General features: G+C 37.2%; 3 protein-coding genes across 4 annotated transcripts in view; 1 reads left to right on the top strand and 2 right to left on the bottom strand.

Annotated features, from left to right (window-relative positions):
- Positions 1-2,104, bottom strand: part of kif22 (kinesin family member 22) — a 9,822-nt gene extending 7,718 nt beyond the window's left edge. The window contains exons 1-4 of one of the 2 annotated variants that reach the window (XM_008436789.2): positions 1,958-2,104; positions 1,474-1,687; positions 1,013-1,140; positions 698-849 (exon numbers count right to left, since the gene is read on the bottom strand). In XM_008436789.2, the coding sequence (XP_008435011.1) occupies positions 698-849; positions 1,013-1,140; positions 1,474-1,661 (468 nt within the window). In that variant the 5' untranslated portion in view covers positions 1,662-1,687; positions 1,958-2,104. Of the gene's footprint in view, positions 1-697; positions 850-1,012; positions 1,141-1,473; positions 1,688-1,957 lie in introns of those variants that run through there. The other variant, XM_017310954.1, reaches the window with a different exon arrangement.
- A 211-nt stretch (positions 2,105-2,315) lies between these two features.
- On the top strand, positions 2,316-5,581 carry pagr1 (PAXIP1 associated glutamate-rich protein 1). Its single transcript, XM_008436790.2, has 5 exons — positions 2,316-2,601; positions 2,853-3,035; positions 3,978-4,314; positions 5,042-5,130; positions 5,216-5,581. Exons 2-5 carry the CDS (start codon positions 2,864-2,866, stop codon positions 5,449-5,451), a joined length of 834 nt encoding a protein of 277 aa, XP_008435012.1. The 5' UTR covers positions 2,316-2,601; positions 2,853-2,863; the 3' UTR covers positions 5,452-5,581.
- A 3,202-nt stretch (positions 5,582-8,783) lies between these two features.
- Positions 8,784-19,221, bottom strand: tlcd3bb (TLC domain containing 3Bb). The gene is made up of 7 exons (XM_008436791.2): positions 18,693-19,221; positions 15,340-15,543; positions 14,157-14,240; positions 13,832-14,057; positions 12,564-12,659; positions 11,009-11,118; positions 8,784-10,043 (listed from the first exon to the last, which is right to left on the bottom strand). Exons 2-7 carry the CDS (start codon positions 15,462-15,464, stop codon positions 9,776-9,778), a joined length of 909 nt encoding a protein of 302 aa, XP_008435013.1. The 5' UTR covers positions 15,465-15,543; positions 18,693-19,221; the 3' UTR covers positions 8,784-9,775.
- Positions 19,222-20,715: the final 1,494 nt, after the last annotated feature.

Below are 20,715 nucleotides of genomic sequence, written 5' to 3' on the forward strand. Positions count from 1 at the left end.
GTTAAAATGCTCGTTTTTAACGGTTGTGATGGATTACACAAAGTTAAAATGCTCGTTTTTAACGGTTGTGATGGATTACACAAAGTTAAAATGCTTGTTTTGAAAATAATGCAGACTGAAAAAACAAAGAAATTAAGAAAATGTGGGCCAATTGCAATCCAACTTGATTTAGTACTTTTTTTTTTAATGGCACAATGTCAGGCAGTTTCACAATATCCATCAAGTATGACCTTAAAGTTTTAGACACTTTAATCTGGCACCAAGAGCTAGAACAGGCTCCAAGCTGTTCCAACTTCAAAGTGGTGAAAGCAGTAGTAATTTTAACAAAAAATGTCTGAATTTAATTTATGTCATTTTCAACTTCATATCAAAGCAAAAATTAAAAAAAATTAGCTTCCAAATTTAATGATTAGCTAAATAATTCAGGTTAAACTTTTCCATAAACATCCTTAAACAAGCGCTCCAGTTATTTCAAAAATTGTTTTCCAATTCTAAAAGTTTATTAAAATTTTAACTTTATAAGCCAAATAAAAGAGCTACTGAAACAGAAAATGTTTAAACAAACTGAGTGAAACATGCTTTGAATTTTTATTAATTGGTAGAATTTTAACTAATTGGAATTATGGGAGTTTTGTCAACATAAAGTCAGTTTTAACAATAAAATTACAGCTACTGGTGCATTTCTGTTTCATTTTACTTTTTCATTGTAAATTTCCAGATACGACATGCCGATGCTGTAGTCCCATCCTTCGTCCTCATCTTTGGCGTTGACCAGATTAAAAACCTCACGCACCGCTCGGGGGATCACACCCGGCTCCTCTGCAGTTCCCAGCATGGTGTGGGTCTTGCCTGTTAAAATTTTTTTTAAAGAGTTGAGGGAAAAACAAATATACGCTGCACAAAAAAGCTCAACGAGATGGAGCAACAAAAACTTTCAATTTCACAGTAAATTTCCTGATTCAAAGCACTTAAAACTAAAAATATTTACAATAATAAGACAGATTTAACATACCAGCTCCTGTTGGCCCATAAGCAAACACACTTGCATTTTGTCCATTTAAAATGTGTGGCAGAATGGGTTTCACTGAGGAAAGGAAAACCTCTTGCTGTGTGGTCTGCTCTCCATGGAAAACATCGAAACTAAAGATACAAATAAAAAAATAAAACATTTTGTGTTTTACTTTAATTATATTATGATTACATTTCAGGATCTTTAATCCTGAACTTTCTGAATCCTGAATTAAAGTTCAGGATCCAAACATGTCCCACTTCATTTTTATTCAATTCAACTTCCTATATTTGTTTTTCCCACCATGTGTATTCTATTTAAAAAGAATACACATAAAAAAAACTGAAAATGGATTATGATCGTTATAGTTCGATTACCTTTCACCAGTGAGCCTCAGGTCAAAAAGTGACAAATTAGAGTTTCTTTTGTTCATTAAATGTATCAAAACGGGTAGGAACACTTACTGGTATTTCACGGTCTCCGTTGCATTCCTCCAATTAATTATTTCCAGGTTCTGGGAGTCCAGGCCTCGAACACAGGGCCCCTCGTCTTTTTCATCTTGTCTGCTCATGTAAGGCCGCAGACGGACTGCTACACGGACCCTGGAGGTTTTCTTGCTTACCCCATCTGATACAGTCAGACGCTGCGCCATCTTTGAAATTTCCCCAAACAAAAGGCCTGGGCAACACCAAGAAGTCAGATGACTTTTTAAAATGTAAAAAAACAACCAACACACAAATATATTAAAACTTATTAGGTGCTGCAAAGATAGAACACATCTTAACTAAATAATGGCTAACATCATATGTTAGCGACCGAAGAGGAGTTCAACGTTAGCTCTTAAGCTAGCTTCAGGTTATTTCACCGTTTACGTCCTATTAAACTAAAGTTTACAAGTATGTAAAGTACGAAATAACAACGTTTTTAAATTTGCGCCTCAAGTCTTACCGATATTCGCGCAAAAACTTTTTAGGAAAAATAATTTGTTATCAACTAAACTCCAAATTCGGCAACATTGTTGGGGCCCCTTTTAACTGTAACGGTCTAGCCACCGTCTGCCTAAACAGTTTTCAAACTAACAGACCGGAAATGCTCAATGGCCAATCAGAATTCACACGCGCTTTCGCTATATTTCATCCTTACTCCTCGTATTGTTAAAAAATAACTTGTCTGAAAAAATACATAGTTTTCAAAGTATCACAATAAGAATTTAAATATATTCGTATTTGCTTTTAAAAAAAAAAAAGACGTAAAAATATGTCTAAATACCCGCGCTGCTTATGCGTACGACACAGGAAGTAACGTCAAGCCTAGATCTCAACAAAGTTCACCACAGCCATTATTTATGTGCGTGTACCATCCATGTACGGTTAGATCAGAGGGATTTCTGCGTTCCAACAGAACGAAGAAACTCGTCACTGACGGTTCCTCCAGCCAAAATGGCGCTATGTTTACGTCTCAGTTTAATCCTTTATTGTACTTAATAACATTCATGGCGAGATGCGGTGATTTTATCGCTTGGAAAATAACCCGATGACCACTTTAGGTATAATTTAAGCGATCCACGAAGGAAGCCGAAATAAGATTTAAAGGTTTGTATCTTATTTGATTGTTTTATGTTGAAACAGAGCTAGCGGACAGGCCTGATTGTAGCTAGCATGGAAAGTGCAGGATGAAAGTAAGTTTTGTGCTGAGTGTTTATGTTAAAACAAGAGTTAAACGTAAAGATACACAAGCTGTTGTAAGCGAAAAATATACTTTTGCTATCTGACTGTTTTCTTGCTACCTTCCCGTTTAAATGCTGTGCAAATAACGCAGATCTGTTGTTATAAACGTCCCCCAGCGGTATAAAGGATGCAAGCTGAAGCTACAGATTCTGCCCTCAGAGAGGGCATCGAGTCCTTGGACGTGAAGGACTCCGAGAAACCGGCTGCAGTCAAAGAGGAAGAGAGCACAGCTGAGCAACAGGACACAGAGATGACAGCTGCCACTGAGGAGGAAGACTCTGCTGCTAAGGATGAAGCAGGTAACTCATTTAGAAGCAAAATATTCAGCTTCTACACGTGATAGACTAACAAAACATAAGATCAAGATCTTAAAAGTGCGGTGTGCATTTGACATTAGACGCTACTTCCCTTTAACAGGATTTACAATAATTTTTTTAATAGAACCAACAATTAACTGCAATTGCAGCTGACAGTCTTTTGACTCTACAAAGTCGTATTTGTGCAGACTGAAATAGTTATATATATATATATAAACAATGCTTTGTTTAAAACTAGTAGTTCTCAGTCCTGCTCCTCAGGATCCCACTGTTCTGCATATTTTAGGTAATTTCCTGCTGCTACACACCCCATTCTAAATGAATAGGTGATTAAAAGGCATCTGCAAAACTTGTTAGCATGCTAAGGAGATCATTCGACACAATTTCCAAACACCAGAGACAATAATCCACACTAATATGTCCTAGATTACATCACCAGTTGTTGGCAATCACTGCTAATCCACCTGATCTGCTTTTGCTGCTTCTCTTTAAATCTCTGCCTGGTTGTATGGTTAGAAACTCGAGCAGAGAGTCATTGGAGTAGGGGATATTATTCTTGTTTGTTATAATCCTGCAGCCATGAAACCTACTTTTCTACAAGACATATTTTCCTGGGGGGTTTTTATTAGTAAAATCTCTTGAAAACACTGTATTAAAATTTTACAAATGTGTGTTGGTTTGTCACATAAAGCCCCCCCAAAAATACGAAGTCATTTTAAACATAGATTGAAGGGTTATGAGCCTTAGCCAAAGTATAGGTAGCATTTTAATAACAATTGAAGTCAACATAGATACTTGATTGTGATATAAAGTGGCACCTGATGCCTGGAAAATACACGATACTGCCCCTTTAAGACAACAGGAGAAAGAAAGATTTGCATGAAAAGTAATATATTGTATTTATTCTATCTCTAACTTTCTCAGATGAGAACACAGATGCAGCGGAAGAGGAGATGCAGAAAGCTGAAAGTCAAGCGGACACCATCGGGGACGCTGAGGATGGGAAGCAGGCTGCAGTGGCGGGCGGCGACGACTGGGAGCTTCCGTACAGCGACGAGGAAATGGAGGACCCCAAAAACTGGATGCCTGCACCGACTGAGATTAAAAGACTCTATGAGGTCCTAGCTAAAGGGGAGATGCTGGAGCTGAACTTTGTACCCCTCCCCAGACGGCCTCCAACACCAGAACGCACCCCGACGCCTGAGAGGAACGACGAAGAAGAAGCAGAAAGAGAAAGGGAGAGGCTGGAGAGAGAGCGGAAGTTAGTACCACCTATGCTTCCTGTTACATCAGACGGGTTACTTCTTGTGGGGATGCAATCAATTGTCAAGTAATGGTTTGTTAAATCAAAATTAGTAAAGATCAATTTGCTAATAACCGCTTAGATGATCTTTCAGTGTTGTAGTTTGGCCACCATCCAGCAGAGGGCGCCGCTGGTCATCGTTAAGCAAACAGATCCAAAGATGGCGGCCATAGGCAGACGGAAAATAAAAACGGACCAAAAAAAATAAGAGTGCGGTGTGGGATGCAAAATTCACTTTATGCAATTCTGTTTTGAAATATAAACTCTTGAAGTTCCTTAAGTTAACAGAAAAATTGTAACAAACACCAAAATAAGTACAGTTGGTTTTGACGGCTATTGAGTTAAAACACTTAGTGAAGCAAAGTTTTAACATTCCTTCAGTCACAGAAAGTACTCCTGTATAAATATCTCTGTTCACAGGGAATTAAGTGTTTCTCGTATATTTTCATTTTTCTATTCTTCAACCTAGAGGTTCCTGTTTTATCATATTGTATAAATGGGTCAAAGTTTAATAATGTGAGAAAACTACAACTTTGTTTATTCAATCAGTGTTTAAAACAGCTAGCACAAAATAACATAAGATTTAGTGATGGTGCTTTTAAATTCAGTGTTAGTTAAAATGTTGCCTTTAATGTTATGGAAAGATGGTCAGCAAGAGAATACTTCATGTTTTTCATTTTTTTAGGCCTCCAACTCCAACTGAGTTCGACTTTGATGAGGAACAAATGCAAAGCACACCGAAAAACTCCTTCCTCAGCAGACGTAGAACACCAGGTGAAATAAAAGAAATCCACAGCAAAGATGAGAAAACTAAAGTCATTTGAGAAAATAACCAGTTTTACCCTGTTTCCTCCTGCAGGATCTTCCGGCCGCTCCTCCGTAAAGCGAGAAGCTCGCCTGGACAAAGTGCTGTCGGACATGAAACGTCACCGGAAAATCGAGGAGCACATTTTGCGCACGGGGCGAGACCTGTTCAAGAGCGAGAAGAAGCTGGAGGAGGCGCTCTCCCCGAACAGCCAGAAGGAGCGAGAGAAGGAGAGGGAAAGAGACAGCAACCCCAACACCATCTTCTCCCCGAGACAGAGAAGATACTAGCCGATTCACTGAGGAAGACTTGACCGAGAGCTTCTCCAGGCTCTCAGGAAACTGAATAATTTCTAATGTAAAAAGTTTTGTAAGGGTTTTTTGTGTGTTTTGTATGACAATAATAAACATTTTAAACTGCTTTCTGACTTATTGTAACCAGAATGAAGATTTCAGGTGAATGTGATTTGTATTTTCCAGATGATTAAGACAATCTGGACAGCCTGATTTGTAAAACCTGTGGGGCAACGTCTTCTTTTAGCGTAGTTTGGCCGCCATCCAGCAGAGGGCACTAGTAGTCATCAGCCGGAGCCGTTGATATAGAAGTAAAAATGGCGGCGATATCCTGAAATGGGAAAGTTACAGTCCAGAGTTCAGTGTGGGATGAAAAATTAACTTTCACAAACGCTCAGAAAACTCCCAAGTTATTACATTAATAGTGTTCATTTCGGCATCAAATTCTAATTCAGAAATTACTGATGTGTTACGAAAGATCAGAAAAATTAATTACGAAAATAATAGCTAGTTGTCCTAAATTACACACATTTGAAACCTTAAAGATTGGCATATTTTTATGCATTTCTGACATTGCATAAAGAAGCTTGTGAGTTTAAGCTTGCTTATACAAAGTGCCAATATTTTCATTAGTTTAATCAATTGTCAGTTATTACTAAAGTAATCCTTGCAGCCATAGATTACATACGTTTGAAACCTTATCTAAAAAAGTAATTTCAATCAAGACTGATAAAAGTTATATTTCATTTTTTGCATATTAATGTATTTCTAATATTGCATTAAGAGATCAAATGAAAAATTTGCAGAATGTGTCAATTTTTTTTTTTAAATTAGTCATCTAAAAATCGTTAGTTGCAGCTTAGGGGAGATTTATAGGATGCCAAAAGTGCCAAAAAAAAAGAAGAAACGACTCAACACAATCTCAGGACAGAAAGAAGTATATTTTAGCTAAGTTCGAGTAACAATACAGCCTTCACATAAGGCTCAGAAGCATAGAGTATATATGCATAAATATGCATTCAAATCCACAAACCAAATAAATAAATAAATAATTACTTACAAATAAATAACAAGCATTTGTGGAATATACAGTACAGCAGTTGAAATGTTCCAATATTGTCAAGAAGCAGTACCTTTATGGATCCACGTAACGGGGGGAATGGATATTCAGTGTTCGACATGCCAACAGGGGTCCCAACGCTTCGGCACACCCCATCGTTACACGCTTTGATTTGTGTGGTTTTTAAAAAAAACATTTTTTTCTTTTTTTCTTAAAACCAATTCCCAGGACGCTGTAGCTGCATTACAGCAACATAAAGTGATAAAAGTAGCCAGTTTGTTCATAGGTGGTTCATGGAACCAGAGGCTCAATGATCGGGGGGCGTTCCACAAAGTCTGAAAAGATTAAAAAAAACAAAAAAACAACCCCAAAACAAAGAGAAGAAAATAAGGACAGATGCGCTGCGTGTCAGTCCCTGCGAGGTAACTCTCCATTCTTGTTTCCCTTCACACATAAAGTCTCCTGACTAAGATTTAAAAATACTGAAATCTCGTGAATCCCTTTGTGAAATAGTCCTGCCAAGCAAACGGATAATTTAAGATCAACAGCAGCACCAAACTTATAAAGACAAAAACAAAAAGAAGAAGAAGAAGCAGGAAGTGTGTATCTGTTTGTGGCAAAATGGGATTTAAATGTGACACCAGTGAATGGAATGACATTAAAACTACACGGAAACAAGAAGCACAGCTAAAACCTTTCTGGGACGTTTGCACACACTAAGCTGTAAAACCAACTGCTTGATGCTTACTGTTCAATAAATCTGTGCAATAATAATAATAATAATCAGGTGCTAAAATATGTGAGAACATATCAGGCCTGTTATAGTTAAACACGGAATTAGGAATATTACTCAGATTTTGGGATAAAAAAACATAATTTTTTCTGATGAAAGTGATGAATTGATGCTGAGCATCAATCAGAGCCGGACAAAAACTGAACGGGGCCCAAAGCTGAACTCTGGGGGCCCCGTTCCAGCTGAGCTCGTCACCCACCTGCCAGCACTAATTTATCATCCCGAGTTTCAACAACTGAATTAATGTTTTCATGCTTGGCTCTAATATTGATCCTTTATCGCTTTTCGACATTTAAATAAGTAATGACAGTAAATTAGTAGTGGTGACATTTCTAACTATTTTAAAGCTGTCATTAAGAACATATTCATTCTTGGTCAACAACACCGCAAATCTGAAGTTTTGATATCTATATTCAAGCACTCTTTGGGGCCCTCTGGTGGTTTGGAGGCACACTACACCGCAGCTTCAAACCATTTAGATCAGAGTATCTAACCTATATTAGAGGATGCATTATGTTTTAACATTTTGTAGATAGAAAAGAGGAGTACATTGCTGACAAAAAAACTGACATTTTGAGATGAATTAGTCAGAGTTGCTCAAATTTTGAAAATTATTTGAGTTTCGAAAGTTAATACATTTTCAAATTTTGAAACTCAAAATTCCAAGTTTTTCCTCAGAAACTTTTCAACTTTTGGAGATTTTTTGTTTGTTCTAGCAAATTATTAACTTTGGGGGCTCAGAAATGTCTTTCATTTCTCTTGAAAATTTCTGAGATTAATCTCAAAATTTCAGAATTTCCTGGCAGAAATTTACCTACCGTTTCTTTTTTTCCATCTACAAAGTCGTAACTGATCGTCGTAAAAATATGTGGGTCACTGGGCAATGAGGGCTAAAAATGGACGCCGCTGCTATAATTAAATAGATTTATTTCCTTTTCTTTGCAAATAAATTTCATGGCTGTAAAACTCGCAGCAATTTTTATCCAAAACTTCCCATATTTTTTAAGGACACAGAAAAAAACTTATTTTTAACTGTAAACTATCACATTTTAAGGTTCAGATGTTTTAGTTTTTTTTTTTTTAGCTAAAATTAATTACATTTTCCAAGTGCTCTTAAAAAGAGAGATAATTTTTTTTTTCTCAGAATAATTTTTTTCCCAAGAAAAAGAAAATTCTTTTAAATAGAAGCAAAATCTTTGGATATTTTAAATTGGTCAAGTTTCCAGCTCAATGGTTTTCTTTGAAATGTCTTTAAATCATAATCTTTCTTCAGAGTTTTCAAAGTCAGGACTTTATCAAGTCACTCCTAAAAAATTTTTTATAAGGATGCTTTTTGGGAATAACAGTAAATTTGTAAATTTAGGAATTACACTAAAAGTGACTATTTCCTTGTTAAGTGATAAATTTTCTTTGATTTGGTTGAAAATGTAGATTTCCTTTTTAAAATACGCCTGATTTGATTTTGGATTTAAAATGATAAGTTTATTTTCTTTCTTTTAGGGATAAGGATTTTTGTTTCATAACATTTTGTTTGAATATAAAACATGAATATTTCCCAGTTATTACGACTTTCTTGATGTATTAGTTTTAATCTTTATCTGAGCAGAGTTCCCATCCCATTTTTTCTCACTACAACAGCGCTAACATGCAGCCAAATAAAATAAATAAATTAATTTAATTAAATCCTTTCCTTCTTCACATAATACTGACATGGAAAAGACCATTTTACATCTGCTATGTACAACCGTCACATTTTGCTGTCTGACGAAAGCCTGTTTTCCGTCTCAAAGACTAAACTAAAATCGCAAATGAACCTGGAAGAATGTGGGGGCGGGGGGGGGGGTAAGGCAGCAGAATACAGTATAATGACGTATCTCCCTTTAAAGACGAGTCAGTCTGCAGGTTGGTTACATTTTGTTAGAGTGACAGTGACTACATAGAGGATACAGATAAACACTAACAAGTCAAAATACTGCTTAGCTGTTTTTTTTTCTCCTTTTGTTATTTTTTGAAGGTCTTCTTCGTTACTAAACTGAATCAGGCCTTTCATCTACAGCAAACATACTAACATACAATATAATACATTCCTATTTTCCTGCTCTTCCTATATTACGAGGCAGCGAGGACTGTATTTGATCTACATGAGGGGAAATGGCCACCTACACTTGCTAAATATCCAGGCAGGTTCCTCCCGGGTCAGTGCATGTTCCTATCCTTCACAGTGCCTGATGACATCTTAAATACTAAGGTGCCCTAAAGCTCCATTTGGTTCCTACAAACTACCAAGCTGAAGTACTTGAAGGTCAGCCACCGCTTCGTTTTAGCCGTTTGCTGGCTCTGAAACACTTCAGCGTGATTTTAGAAGTCTTACTTTTTGCTCTCCTTCCTGTTTACATACTCATTGGTACATTCGCCTTCGCCCCCCCCCACGCCGCCGCTGCTCCTCCTCCTCCTCTTTCCTCCTCCTCTCAGTGGGTGGTCAGCTCTGGCTCTGTGGAGCGAGGGCTGTAGCCGTTAGCGGGCTGCGGCGGCGCGTTGCCGTCCGCCGGGTGCTCCTTGGCGTCGGCGGAGGGCGCGCGTGGCCGCTGGGAGCGCGACGCGCCGGTGAATAATCGCAGAGCGCCCCGGCAGATGAGGGAGAACCAGTAGAGCTGGGGCGCCATGAGCAGGGCGGCGCCGACGTTACAGTGCCAGGGTACCATCAGGGGAACCATGTGGAAGGGGATCGACGCGTACCTGAACCCAACGAGAGAGACAGAAGCAGAACGTTAGCGTTCTGTTTTATTTTAAGATGCCAAACGTGGTCAGAAGAGCCTGAGATGAACTCATCATGGGCATGAACGGTCAGAAAGAGTTTTGGCTTTTAATGTTTAGTCTTAATCATTCATCAATTAGTGCACACAAAACAAACACTACAGACTAAAACACACATTGATTGACAAAAACACAAATTCAACCCTGATTATAGTTTGACGCTGCTGTGTATTGTGCCTCCAAGCCACCAGAGGGCCCCGAAGAGTTCTTATAGAGGTAAAAACTTTAGGTTTGCAGTGTTGTTGACCATGAACGAAAATACTCTAAAGGTTTATGAAGAGAACAAACAATAAAAAAATAAAAATTAAAAATAGAAACAAATCCATAAAACTGGATACATTTAAGACAAAAATCAAATAGAAAAAAAAACCAAGTGATGACAGAACGAAAATGGAACCGTTTGGATTAGGACACATTTTTATTATGGTTTTAATCTTGGCAGTTATTTTCTGATCTGCGTCATTGTTATTATTCTTTTCTCTAATATTCCTGGTTTTGATTAATCCAACATATAACTTTTTCCCTCAAAATTCTGACTTTAATCTTATGAGACCAAAAGTTATAATTCTGAGGGGGGAAAAAATATCACAATTCTGAGATTAAATTGTGATATTTTTTATTCTTGAGTCAGAATCAGAGAAAAATGTCAAAACTCTGAGATGAAAAGTCGGAATTTTTATTGTTTTCAGTGGCCTTAATCCTCTCCCGTGGTTGTATGACCTTGAAAAACGCTGGTCTAAATAGATGATCAGAATCTCCAGATCGGTGACCTTCATGCCCACGATGAGCCCGGTAAACTTCTGACTGCGATTTCAGAGCAGGCAGCTGTGCAGGTTGGTGACCGCCAGCTCAGACGACAGAACGGAGAAGGAAAAAGAGAGACATACCTTCCATAGACGTAGTAGAGGTAAGGGAAGAGTAGGACTCGAAAGATGAAAAAAGTGACCAGCATAAGAGCCCCATTCACTTTGTGCAGCAGAGTGTGTTGCTGTTTGTACTGAGAGTGGGAAAAAAACAGAGGGAGGAAGGAAATGCAAGAGGTACAAGCCGACAAGGTTAATAATCTGAATGTTATATCCGTCATTCTAACACTGTTAGGTTTTACTCTATTTGCTCAGAGTGATTATGGGATGGCAGGAGAGCACAAGGACATATATTTCTGGTCAGAAGCTGATTGGTTTCTACAGGAGGAAGGTGGATCGTTTTAGTTTGTATAACTTTCTCGCTTTAGCTGAATTTAGGTGTTTTCAAACCAAACATCTGTGTTTTGTTGTCAAAATAATTGCCGGATGTAACATGGAGCTTTTATTACCAAATCTTTTTTCTGTGGTTTGATTTTGCACTGCCAGGGGGCGCTGTGGTTCTGCTGCTGCAGGTTTTACTAACACTGACCTAAATTACTGTGTGATCCGCTTTTGTTACATCAGCATGATTAAAGAAAAATTATTTGTGTTTTTTACGGTTCCCATCAATTTTTTTGTGAAACAAGCAGACAGATTTTTCTGTTCTTCACCTTTAATAACATTAATCCTAATATTTCCTCATAAAAAAAAGATAACTGGCCTGCAATTTTCAGCATTTTAACTCCTATGATTTTGTTTGATGTAAAGTTTTCTGTTTGTAGTTTAGCTTGATTTCAGTAAAACATTTCCAACTATATTATGATCTTAAATGTCCTTAAAAAGGCAGTTTGTACCATAATGTATTGATAAAACGAAGCATTAATCAATTAAAATGTTAGAATATGATTAAATAGCCAGCTCTGCATTTGATTAGTACTTTTTCAAATGTAATTAACTTCCAAATCAACTTCTTTATTGCTAATAAGTTGTGTAAATAAGTTATTTAGGGTTCTGTATTTATGCTACGTGCGAATTTTGACAAGTTTGTGTAAATTTGTTTAGCTTGACAATGTTTTGCCTAAAGCAATCTCAGTATTTGATTGCATTGGATGGCTTCTTAAAGTATCGACTCTCAATCAGAAAATTAAAACAAAATAAAAGCCATTTTGTAAACTCAGAATGACAAAACCTCCAGCAGTGCAAAAACAAAAGAAAAAAAAGACACACATTTATTGATTTTGCAAAACATTAAAAACAGCAACATGGTCAAAAGCACCTAAACATAAGCTGAATGCTTGGGTCTAATACCTCCACTGGGCTAACCTCCAAACAGACACTGAAACACAAACACAAACCTGAACAGATGCAGATGTGTTGCAATTCATACAATGTGTATCCAAGCACACTGTCAGCAATTAAAGAGTGACACTTAACAGTCTGTAAACATCTGACAGCATGAACAAGCTGCATGCTGGGAATGACCGGAAATATACGCTCGCCAATTAATTAAAAAAGAGAAATAAAAGTGTAAATTAAGACCTTTAGTCAGAGCCATGCACATGCGATGATGATCTGAATTTGTCTCAACATCAACACTCACCTGGATGAGTATTTTTCCTAAGCAGACGGATGGAGTGCTGAGCTCAGCCATGAACATTATGCCCTGGAAATAGTCGCCCTTTCCTTGTCGCCAAAACTGGAAAAACAAAACATTCAATACTTCAATAACAAATTCAGTTACATTTAGAATATGTTGTTACTTGTTTTAGAGTAATAACATGGGATGCAAAATTAAKTAATGGTTAATTAGATTGAAATTAGTTCCAATCGATTAACTAATAATGTCCTCTTGAACCTTCTTTTAGTGTTGTAGTTTGGCCGCCATCCAGCAGAGGGCGACGCTGGTCATCCTGAAGCGGAGCCGGTGATACAGGATTAAAGATGGCGGCCAAACAAGGGCGGGAAAGAGAAACGGTCCAAACAGAGTCCGGATTGAGACGCAAAACGCACTTAATGCGGTTCTATTTTGAAATATAAACACTCGACAAGCTGAAATTTGACCTTAATAAGGCTTTATTCAGCCGAGTTGCACGAGCAGCGTCAACTTCTCATTAAGAGGTTCCTGATGTGCTAGAAGGCAGAAAGGTTTTGATATTCCTCCTTCATTCATTCTTTCTGCTCCTCGGTGGTTACGTGTTTCATTAATGTCATCTTTTATTTCCGTATTAAGAAATGTGAGCGGTTCCACTTTTGTTATATTTTATAAATATATCTTGGTTTAATAACCACAGCCTGTATTTAATATAGCTGAAACAATGATCAAATATGATTTTTTTTTTTAATTTAGAAACATTTAGCCTTTTATGTTGTGGAAAGATTTGATACAAGACAAAACTCAGGTTTTTAAGAAAATGGCTGCTCAATTAATCATTTGTCGACTGATAACATGAATTAACTTTAGAATAACTCATTAATAACTTGCATTCATGCTAAAGAGGGATAGATTACCCAAATATTCAACGTCAACGTATTTTTCCCAAGAGTAAAATCTAGCCATCCAAGAAATTACTGAAGAGTAAAGAAATATTTGGTAAAATATCTACTGAAGTACTGAGTACCTCTGAATTACCAATCATTTAATATTTAACAATTACATCATCAGATGAACCAAAATATAAAGTTAAGTGGAAATGTTGGTATGATAAATCCAGAAATTTAACTCAAGAGCAGAGAAACTTGACAATAAAATTATTCAATTAAAAGTAAAATTACTCCAAAGTTTTTTCAAAAAAAGTTATTAAAGTAAATGTAACTATTTACTACCCATCTCTGCAGTTACAACAGACGATCGTGACATGTGACAGTTACCACAGACACGGGGAAGCAGACGGTGACCATGACGACGTGGTGCAGCACCATGAGGAACTCGCGACGCAGGTAGCTCCTCACTGCTGAGCGCATGTGTTGGGGGCCCGCCAAGGCCTCCTCGTGACCTTTCACCCGCAGCTTGTACCAGTAGCACATGAACATGGCGTAGATGTCGTAGACGAAGTAGGGGACAGCAAACATGATGTAGGTGCTTGTGAGCCAGTGCCTGCGCGGAAAGGAAGAGATGACGGTTTTTAAAACAAGACAGTGATTTTATTTAAAGTTGATTATTATTTTTATTATTATTATCAGCAGTACGACTTACTGGTCCTCAATTATGTCCTTACAGGAAGATGCAATGATGTAGCCAGCTGAAGAAGCCATGACTGCCTGAATTGATGATACCAACCTGAGTGTGAGAACAGAAAAACAAAAAATAAATCAGAAAAGCTGTTTATTTCCCCCCCATTTCTTTATGTCAAATTTTCTCAAAATTGACCAAAAAACTTTGGGTTTAAGTGACTGCTGCCTCAGCCTTACTTGATGTGAAGTCATAGTCTGTGATCAATGCGCGGATTAAATAACAGTCACATTTAGCATTATACATACATTAGCGCAAATATAAAACTTCCTTACAAATATTTCTAAATTAGCACCATAAAATCTGTCATTTTGATTGCAAAAAAACATAAAAATCTGGAGGGACTGACCAGGGTGAAAAGATGTTCAATAATATTTAATTTTAGGAAACACTTATTGAATGCTCAACACATTCTGGCACAACCGGCCCTTTAAGAACATTCAGATTTTTGATTTGGCCCAAAATGAAAATGAGTTCAACACCCCTGGTTTAGAGATTTTTACTTTAGTTTTATTCTGTTGTGACTTTTTGTCATATTCAGTTAGTTTTATTTAGTTAGCTATGTTAGTATTTGTTAAGTATTTAGTTTTTGTTGTAGTGTTAGTTTTTTAATACTTTGGTTAATTAGTAGGTGCATAATTCAAAAAAGTTAAATTATTAGGTATTCTTGCTGAATATTCAGCATAAGATACCATTTTCAAATAATGTGTTCAATTATTGTTGAACAACAGCGGACTGGCATTATGAAGAACCATAACTTGCTTTGAAATGATTGAGCAAACAATTTAGTCAATTTCAAAGAATCACATCAGATCTTGATAACTCTAGAAGCTTTATTCTTATTAAAATTACTTTTTTCCTCTGAATTTGAAGAGATTCTGAAAAAATTACGTTTCTATTCTGACTACATTCTCTTAGTTAAATAAAAACCCTCATACTCACAGAAAGGAATGATTGAAATAAAATCCACTTTTTAAAAAATATTTTCTGTCATTTGTAATAGTTTGCAATTCAACTTAGATCTGCAATGGAAAAAATAGATTTTATTTTTACCCCGGCTCTAAGTGAAAGTAAAGGTTCAGGAAGAACACTGTTCCCGTTACCACGTTGCATATAAACATGTTGGAAGGTTTTGCGGAAGTCCGACCTGGCCGATACGATGACGGCATCTCCTTCGCTCCATCTCAGTGCTGGGATGGACTTCAGGCATTGTTTGGACAGAAGGAAAAGGCCTGGGAAGAACACAGAGCCAGCAGCCAAGATGGTCAGCATGGTCCCTGGCGATCTGTCTTAGGAGGCAAGAAGTTCGGCAGACAATCTGGTCCTTGAGATCTGTCGCTCTCTGTCCTCTCTGAAAAACACAGAGAGGATGAGAGTTAACACCAATCGCTCACAAAAACGACAAAAAAACCAAAGTGTTTACATTTGGCTGCGCTCACAAAGATAAGAGAAAGGAACACGCTATCATAGTCCAACACACGTGGCTGTACGTTAAGCTAACCTCACTGATGAGACACAGAAATAGAGGTCTGCATTACAGTACCAAAAAGAATCATTTAATGGATAAAAACATCAAAATCCTGCAAGCGTTTTATATTTTTGGAGTAAATTGTGGCTACAACCAGGAGAAATCTGTGCTGCTGGTTTTCAGACAAGCCTAATTTACAGTTTTTTTTCTAAATTTAAATATTAAAGCATAATGAAACAGGTCCTTTGTTTGTGGGTTCATACAAACAGACAAAACTCCCAAAACCTATTATAATGTGGTAAAATAGACAAATCTTAAATTCTGACAATTTGTTAAAACATCTTTAAAAAACACTGATTTTTAAATTGTGAAACATACTGAGCTAAGGGAATGTTAACCCCAAGGTCAAACACTTATTGAATGCTCAACACATTCTGACACAACCGGCCCTTTAAGAACATTCAGATTCTTAAATCTGAATGTTCTTCAGATTTAAGAATCTGAAGAACCTCCTGAGGTGTGAAGATTCATATATTCAGATATATTAAGTCTCTGTTAGCATATTGCAAGTTAGCATTAGCCCAATACAACAGGAATAAAACTGAAGAACGGTTAACTTGGAAATCTATTTCACCTAAGAACATCAGAATAGAACGACAGCTTCTAAGGTCACAAGATCAGAGTAAAGACATAAAAAAGGCAAAAAAAGAACAGATAATTTAAAAAGTGTCACATTAGGATTATTTTTACAACTGGGAGCAGCTGATTAGCATCTCAAAAGCTCAAAGAACATCTGAACTACGACCCCAGAGTGGCTGAAAAGGAGGCCTCATGGATGCAGAACCATAAATAAATAATCATATTCCCTACTCCAACATCTCTCTGCCCGGCTTTCTGACCAAAAACCCAAAAGAGAAGCAGCAAAAGCAAATGAGGTTGATTAGCAGAGCTTGCTAACAACCAATGGTGTCATTCAGGACAAGTTACTGAGAAATATTGTCTTGGCTGTGTAGATATTGAACTGTGTTAGGATCTCCTCAGACTGTCACACAGAAACAATCTTCTGTCAGAGGCCTCTTCAGATTGGTGGCAAGACTGACTGCTACTGGAGATCCTTCTTGCCCACATCACCATCCAAAACGTTGGATGAGTTGCAAGAATATTTAAATTCCCTCTGGGTTAAATAAAGTATTTTTAGACTCAATCCCAAACTAGGTGGTTTAAAAATGGATGAAATTATGTATTCTGAAATAGCAATAATCCCAAACGTACCAAAACTGGTTTTCAGATAAACAGGATATTACAAGGTTTTTTGAATGGGTCTCACCTTACGAGTACTGGAAAGTTGTAGACTGTGCTTATAAGAATCAGAATATGTGTTATTGGCCAAGATTACATGTACAAACAGGGAATGTGCTTGTGCTTATTTTGCCAGGTCACTGCCAAAAAAACAATCGAGTTAAATAAACTCCATCCTTTGTGCCAAGAAAAGGCAGAATATTACGCCAGAAGCTTGCTGGTTGCTGCAAAAGGCGTGTGGGTGAGGTCCAACTTGCTAAAAGTCTTAAGAGACCAAATAACAGAGTTGGATGTATGTAAACCACAGAAAAAAAAGAAACCATGGAGGACTATCAGCCCAGCATTAGCATTCTGTAGACTGCCACCAGTTTTCCTGACGAGACGAAACAAAAGCATGTAGTAAGATTTCCATATCAAGACTAGAGACAGAGCAAAGATGTTTTGCAAAAACAGGATCGAACAAAAGTGATCACATCTCTCAAGATTTAGAAAACAACAAACAAGAGCTGCAAAAATTTTTTTTTTTCTGATGCAAAAATGAATCCTTCAGTTTTTTCTTCCCTCTAATTAAAGAAAACTTTCAGCTTTTAATGTTGGTAAAATGCTCTACAGTTAAATGAAATGTATACATTCAAATACCTAAATTAATGTCAACAATGATTGATTTATGTTGAATCCTGACCTAAACTTTAGTATAAAATGCTTTTTTCTTTTTATTGACCAAAAATCAACAGAATTTGAAGTGAAAAACAGTAGTTTAACCTATAAGAATAAAAATACAGCGCCTCAGTGACATAGATGTAAAATAAAGTCTGTGCGTCTTCCTCCATCATCCACCTGATACTACGGGGAGCATTTACCAGCCTCCTATCTTCCCCATTACAAATATTGCAGTTTGCTTACACTACACTGGCTGACTCATTAAAAAAGAAAAAGTTCAAGTCCATTAGCAAAATGCGCAATGCGCTATTTTTTTTTTTAAATCGTCGAAAAATATTGACATTAGACGAGAGAGCTGGAGCTCATTGTTCCTGCAGGGAAAACGTTAGTTAGTGTCACCTGTCTGTCTGGGAGGTGAAGCTTTATCGCAAACTAAAAATGGTAACACGTTAACGTGCGTCGGGAATAACTAGATTTTTATATTTATATATTTTATGGGTGGGGGAGCTAATGAACTAAACTGGGAGAATAAAAAAGGCAGATAAAAACTCATGGAGTTACGCTAACTTAGCTGTGCGCTGCGTGTTCTTTTTAAACAAATTGACCAGCTAGTGAGGCTAACCTGCGCCAGAAGGATACTAACAAGTCAGCAACAAATTAATTAAATAAAAAAAACATTGACGCTTTGTTGAGAATGTCAGAAAGCATGCTCCGTCATCAACATAACGAACCGGTTAACATTAAAATGACCGATTGTCTGCGCTGTTGAATCACCTGCTAACAATGACGATGCTACGACCGTTAGCGATTAGCCGAGTTAGCCACGATGTTGTTGGGGGACCCATTAATGCAAACACAGCTGAGGTTGTTTTAATAAAAAAAAAAACTCATAAATGCAATTTCATTTCTTTTAATGTTTGTGGATATTTAATTACAGATGATATCATGGCATTTAAATGTTCTTTATTAGCTTGTTGTTTGTTTGTAGCAGCCAGCTGCCGCAGTTAAGCCAATAACCCTAGCTAGCACATCGGGAGTTTTGAGCATGTTCTGAATAAATATGAAACATTTACACAGCGGCTCTGCAGAGTCCAGTCAGCGTCCAGCCGAAGGTCGTGTCCTGCGGGAAGCGTTTAAAGATATCCCAGGGGTCTCGGCCTCGATGCTCCGCATGTTTTATGTGGCCGCTTGAATGTTTGAAGGGTAGCGGCGAGCTAACGCGAGCTAGCAGCAACTTTGATCAAAATCTCCGTGAGGTTAGCCCGATGGCAACTGATGCGAGAGCCAGGCGGCGCAAACACTCAGCGTTATCTAACGGAAACACGTTAAACCCGACTTAAAGAGGAAGCTGCGCTCAGATGCAGCGGTATGGTTAGCGGATGCTGTCTCTATGTCATCCCCTCTCTGTCTCTCCACATCACACCAGAGATGCTGCTGCTGCTGCTGCCTCAGCCTCCCAGATGCAGCGTTGACTCAACACTGCTGCGCCAGCAGCCAGTTCCTACAGGTCGATGACGAGAAACGTGCACCAGTCACACATCTGCGTTTTTATGTAGGAACCAAGAGACATGTTGAACGGACTGGAGGCCTAATCTGTTTACCAAATTCAGTTTGTTCCCAGAGAACAACATCTGTTTGCAAAGGGAGCAGTTAGGCGTTATATTCGGACACAAATAACCCTGTTATTGATTTTTTTTTAAAAATTATGTAAGCATGTATTTAACAGGAAGTTTTACACAATTTCTTGTGCTTGAAGCGTTTATAAATGCTACTGTGCTTTCCACTCCCTGAACTACAGCTGTGCGTGTGATTATTCAGACGATTAGTCGAGTAACTGCATTAGGAGAAAATTCTTTTCATTTAACCATTTAAGCCTTTTTTTGTGCAATATTTTAAAATTAATTAAAATGTGCATATGAAAAAATAATTCAGCTCTTTTTTAAATAAAAAAATGAACATTTCAATGCAAGAATACATAGGTCTCATATGACGTTACACTTCTGGGAACTTTGTAGCTGACAGACATCTTGGTAGGATCTGTAACATGACAGTTGCTATGGAATTGCTATGACAAGAATAAACAAGCCAAAAGCTTAGAACTAGCTCTCAACTCATTCCTATCTAATTAATAAACAACATAAGTACATCATAACCATTACTCAGTCACAGTTTTTGAGGACTCTAGTTACTTTTAGTTGGTCTCAAAGCTTTGAGCTGCGCTTGCCTACCAAGATGGCGGTTCAGTGACACGGATCACTTCCAGTTCAGACTTGTGGGAATTGTGTGTATTATTCCTTAAGTGTACATCTGGAACAAACTTCCAGAAAACTGCAAAACAGCTGGAAAACTGAGTTAAATCTGGACTAAATCCCATCTGTCTAAGAGTTGGTTTTTAACCATAATAAATGAAACACTGACCAACATTTTGATGCTTAATGATGAAACTTGGCAAAATATAATATTTACTAATTTTGTCAACTGCTGGCTGTCTTCTATGACTTTTAATTTTTGTTTTTATGATATAAAGCACTTTGAACTTTACATCATAGTTCATTTGTTGCTCAAATGTGCTATACAAATAAACTTTATTGATCGATTGATCATTTGTAGCAAAGGTTGCATGTGCAGCTAAAAAGGACTTCTATTATCCACATATGAAAAGCTCTATGATGGCGTGTTGGGGCCGTTACTGATAGTGAAAACTTAATACGTTTCCACCAAAAAAAACTCAGAAATTTTTAGATTAATCTTAAGAGATTTTTTAGAAAGAACAAGGAAGCTGAAGGAGATCAAAAAGTCAAAAATTTCTAGAAAAAAACTCATCGTTTTAGATATCAGTCAATTTTCAGAAAAAACAAGGAAATTCCTGAGTTTCAAAAGTTTAACTTTTTCAACTTTAAAAAAATTCTGTTTTTTCTTAAAAATTTCTGAGATTCATTTGAAATTTTCAGATTTTTTTCTAGCAAAGTTTTGACTTTTGGAGCTCTGAAATTTTCTTCAGTTTTTTCTAGAAAATATTTTGGGTTAAATTATAAGAATCTACCGACAATGGATCTGAAACAGTTTTAGAAGCTCAACCATTGCTTGACATTAATA

The sequence above is a fragment of the Poecilia reticulata genome, linkage group LG19 (genome assembly GCF_000633615.1).
Source record: "Poecilia reticulata strain Guanapo linkage group LG19, Guppy_female_1.0+MT, whole genome shotgun sequence".
NCBI classification, from domain to species: Eukaryota; Metazoa; Chordata; class Actinopteri; order Cyprinodontiformes; family Poeciliidae; genus Poecilia; species Poecilia reticulata.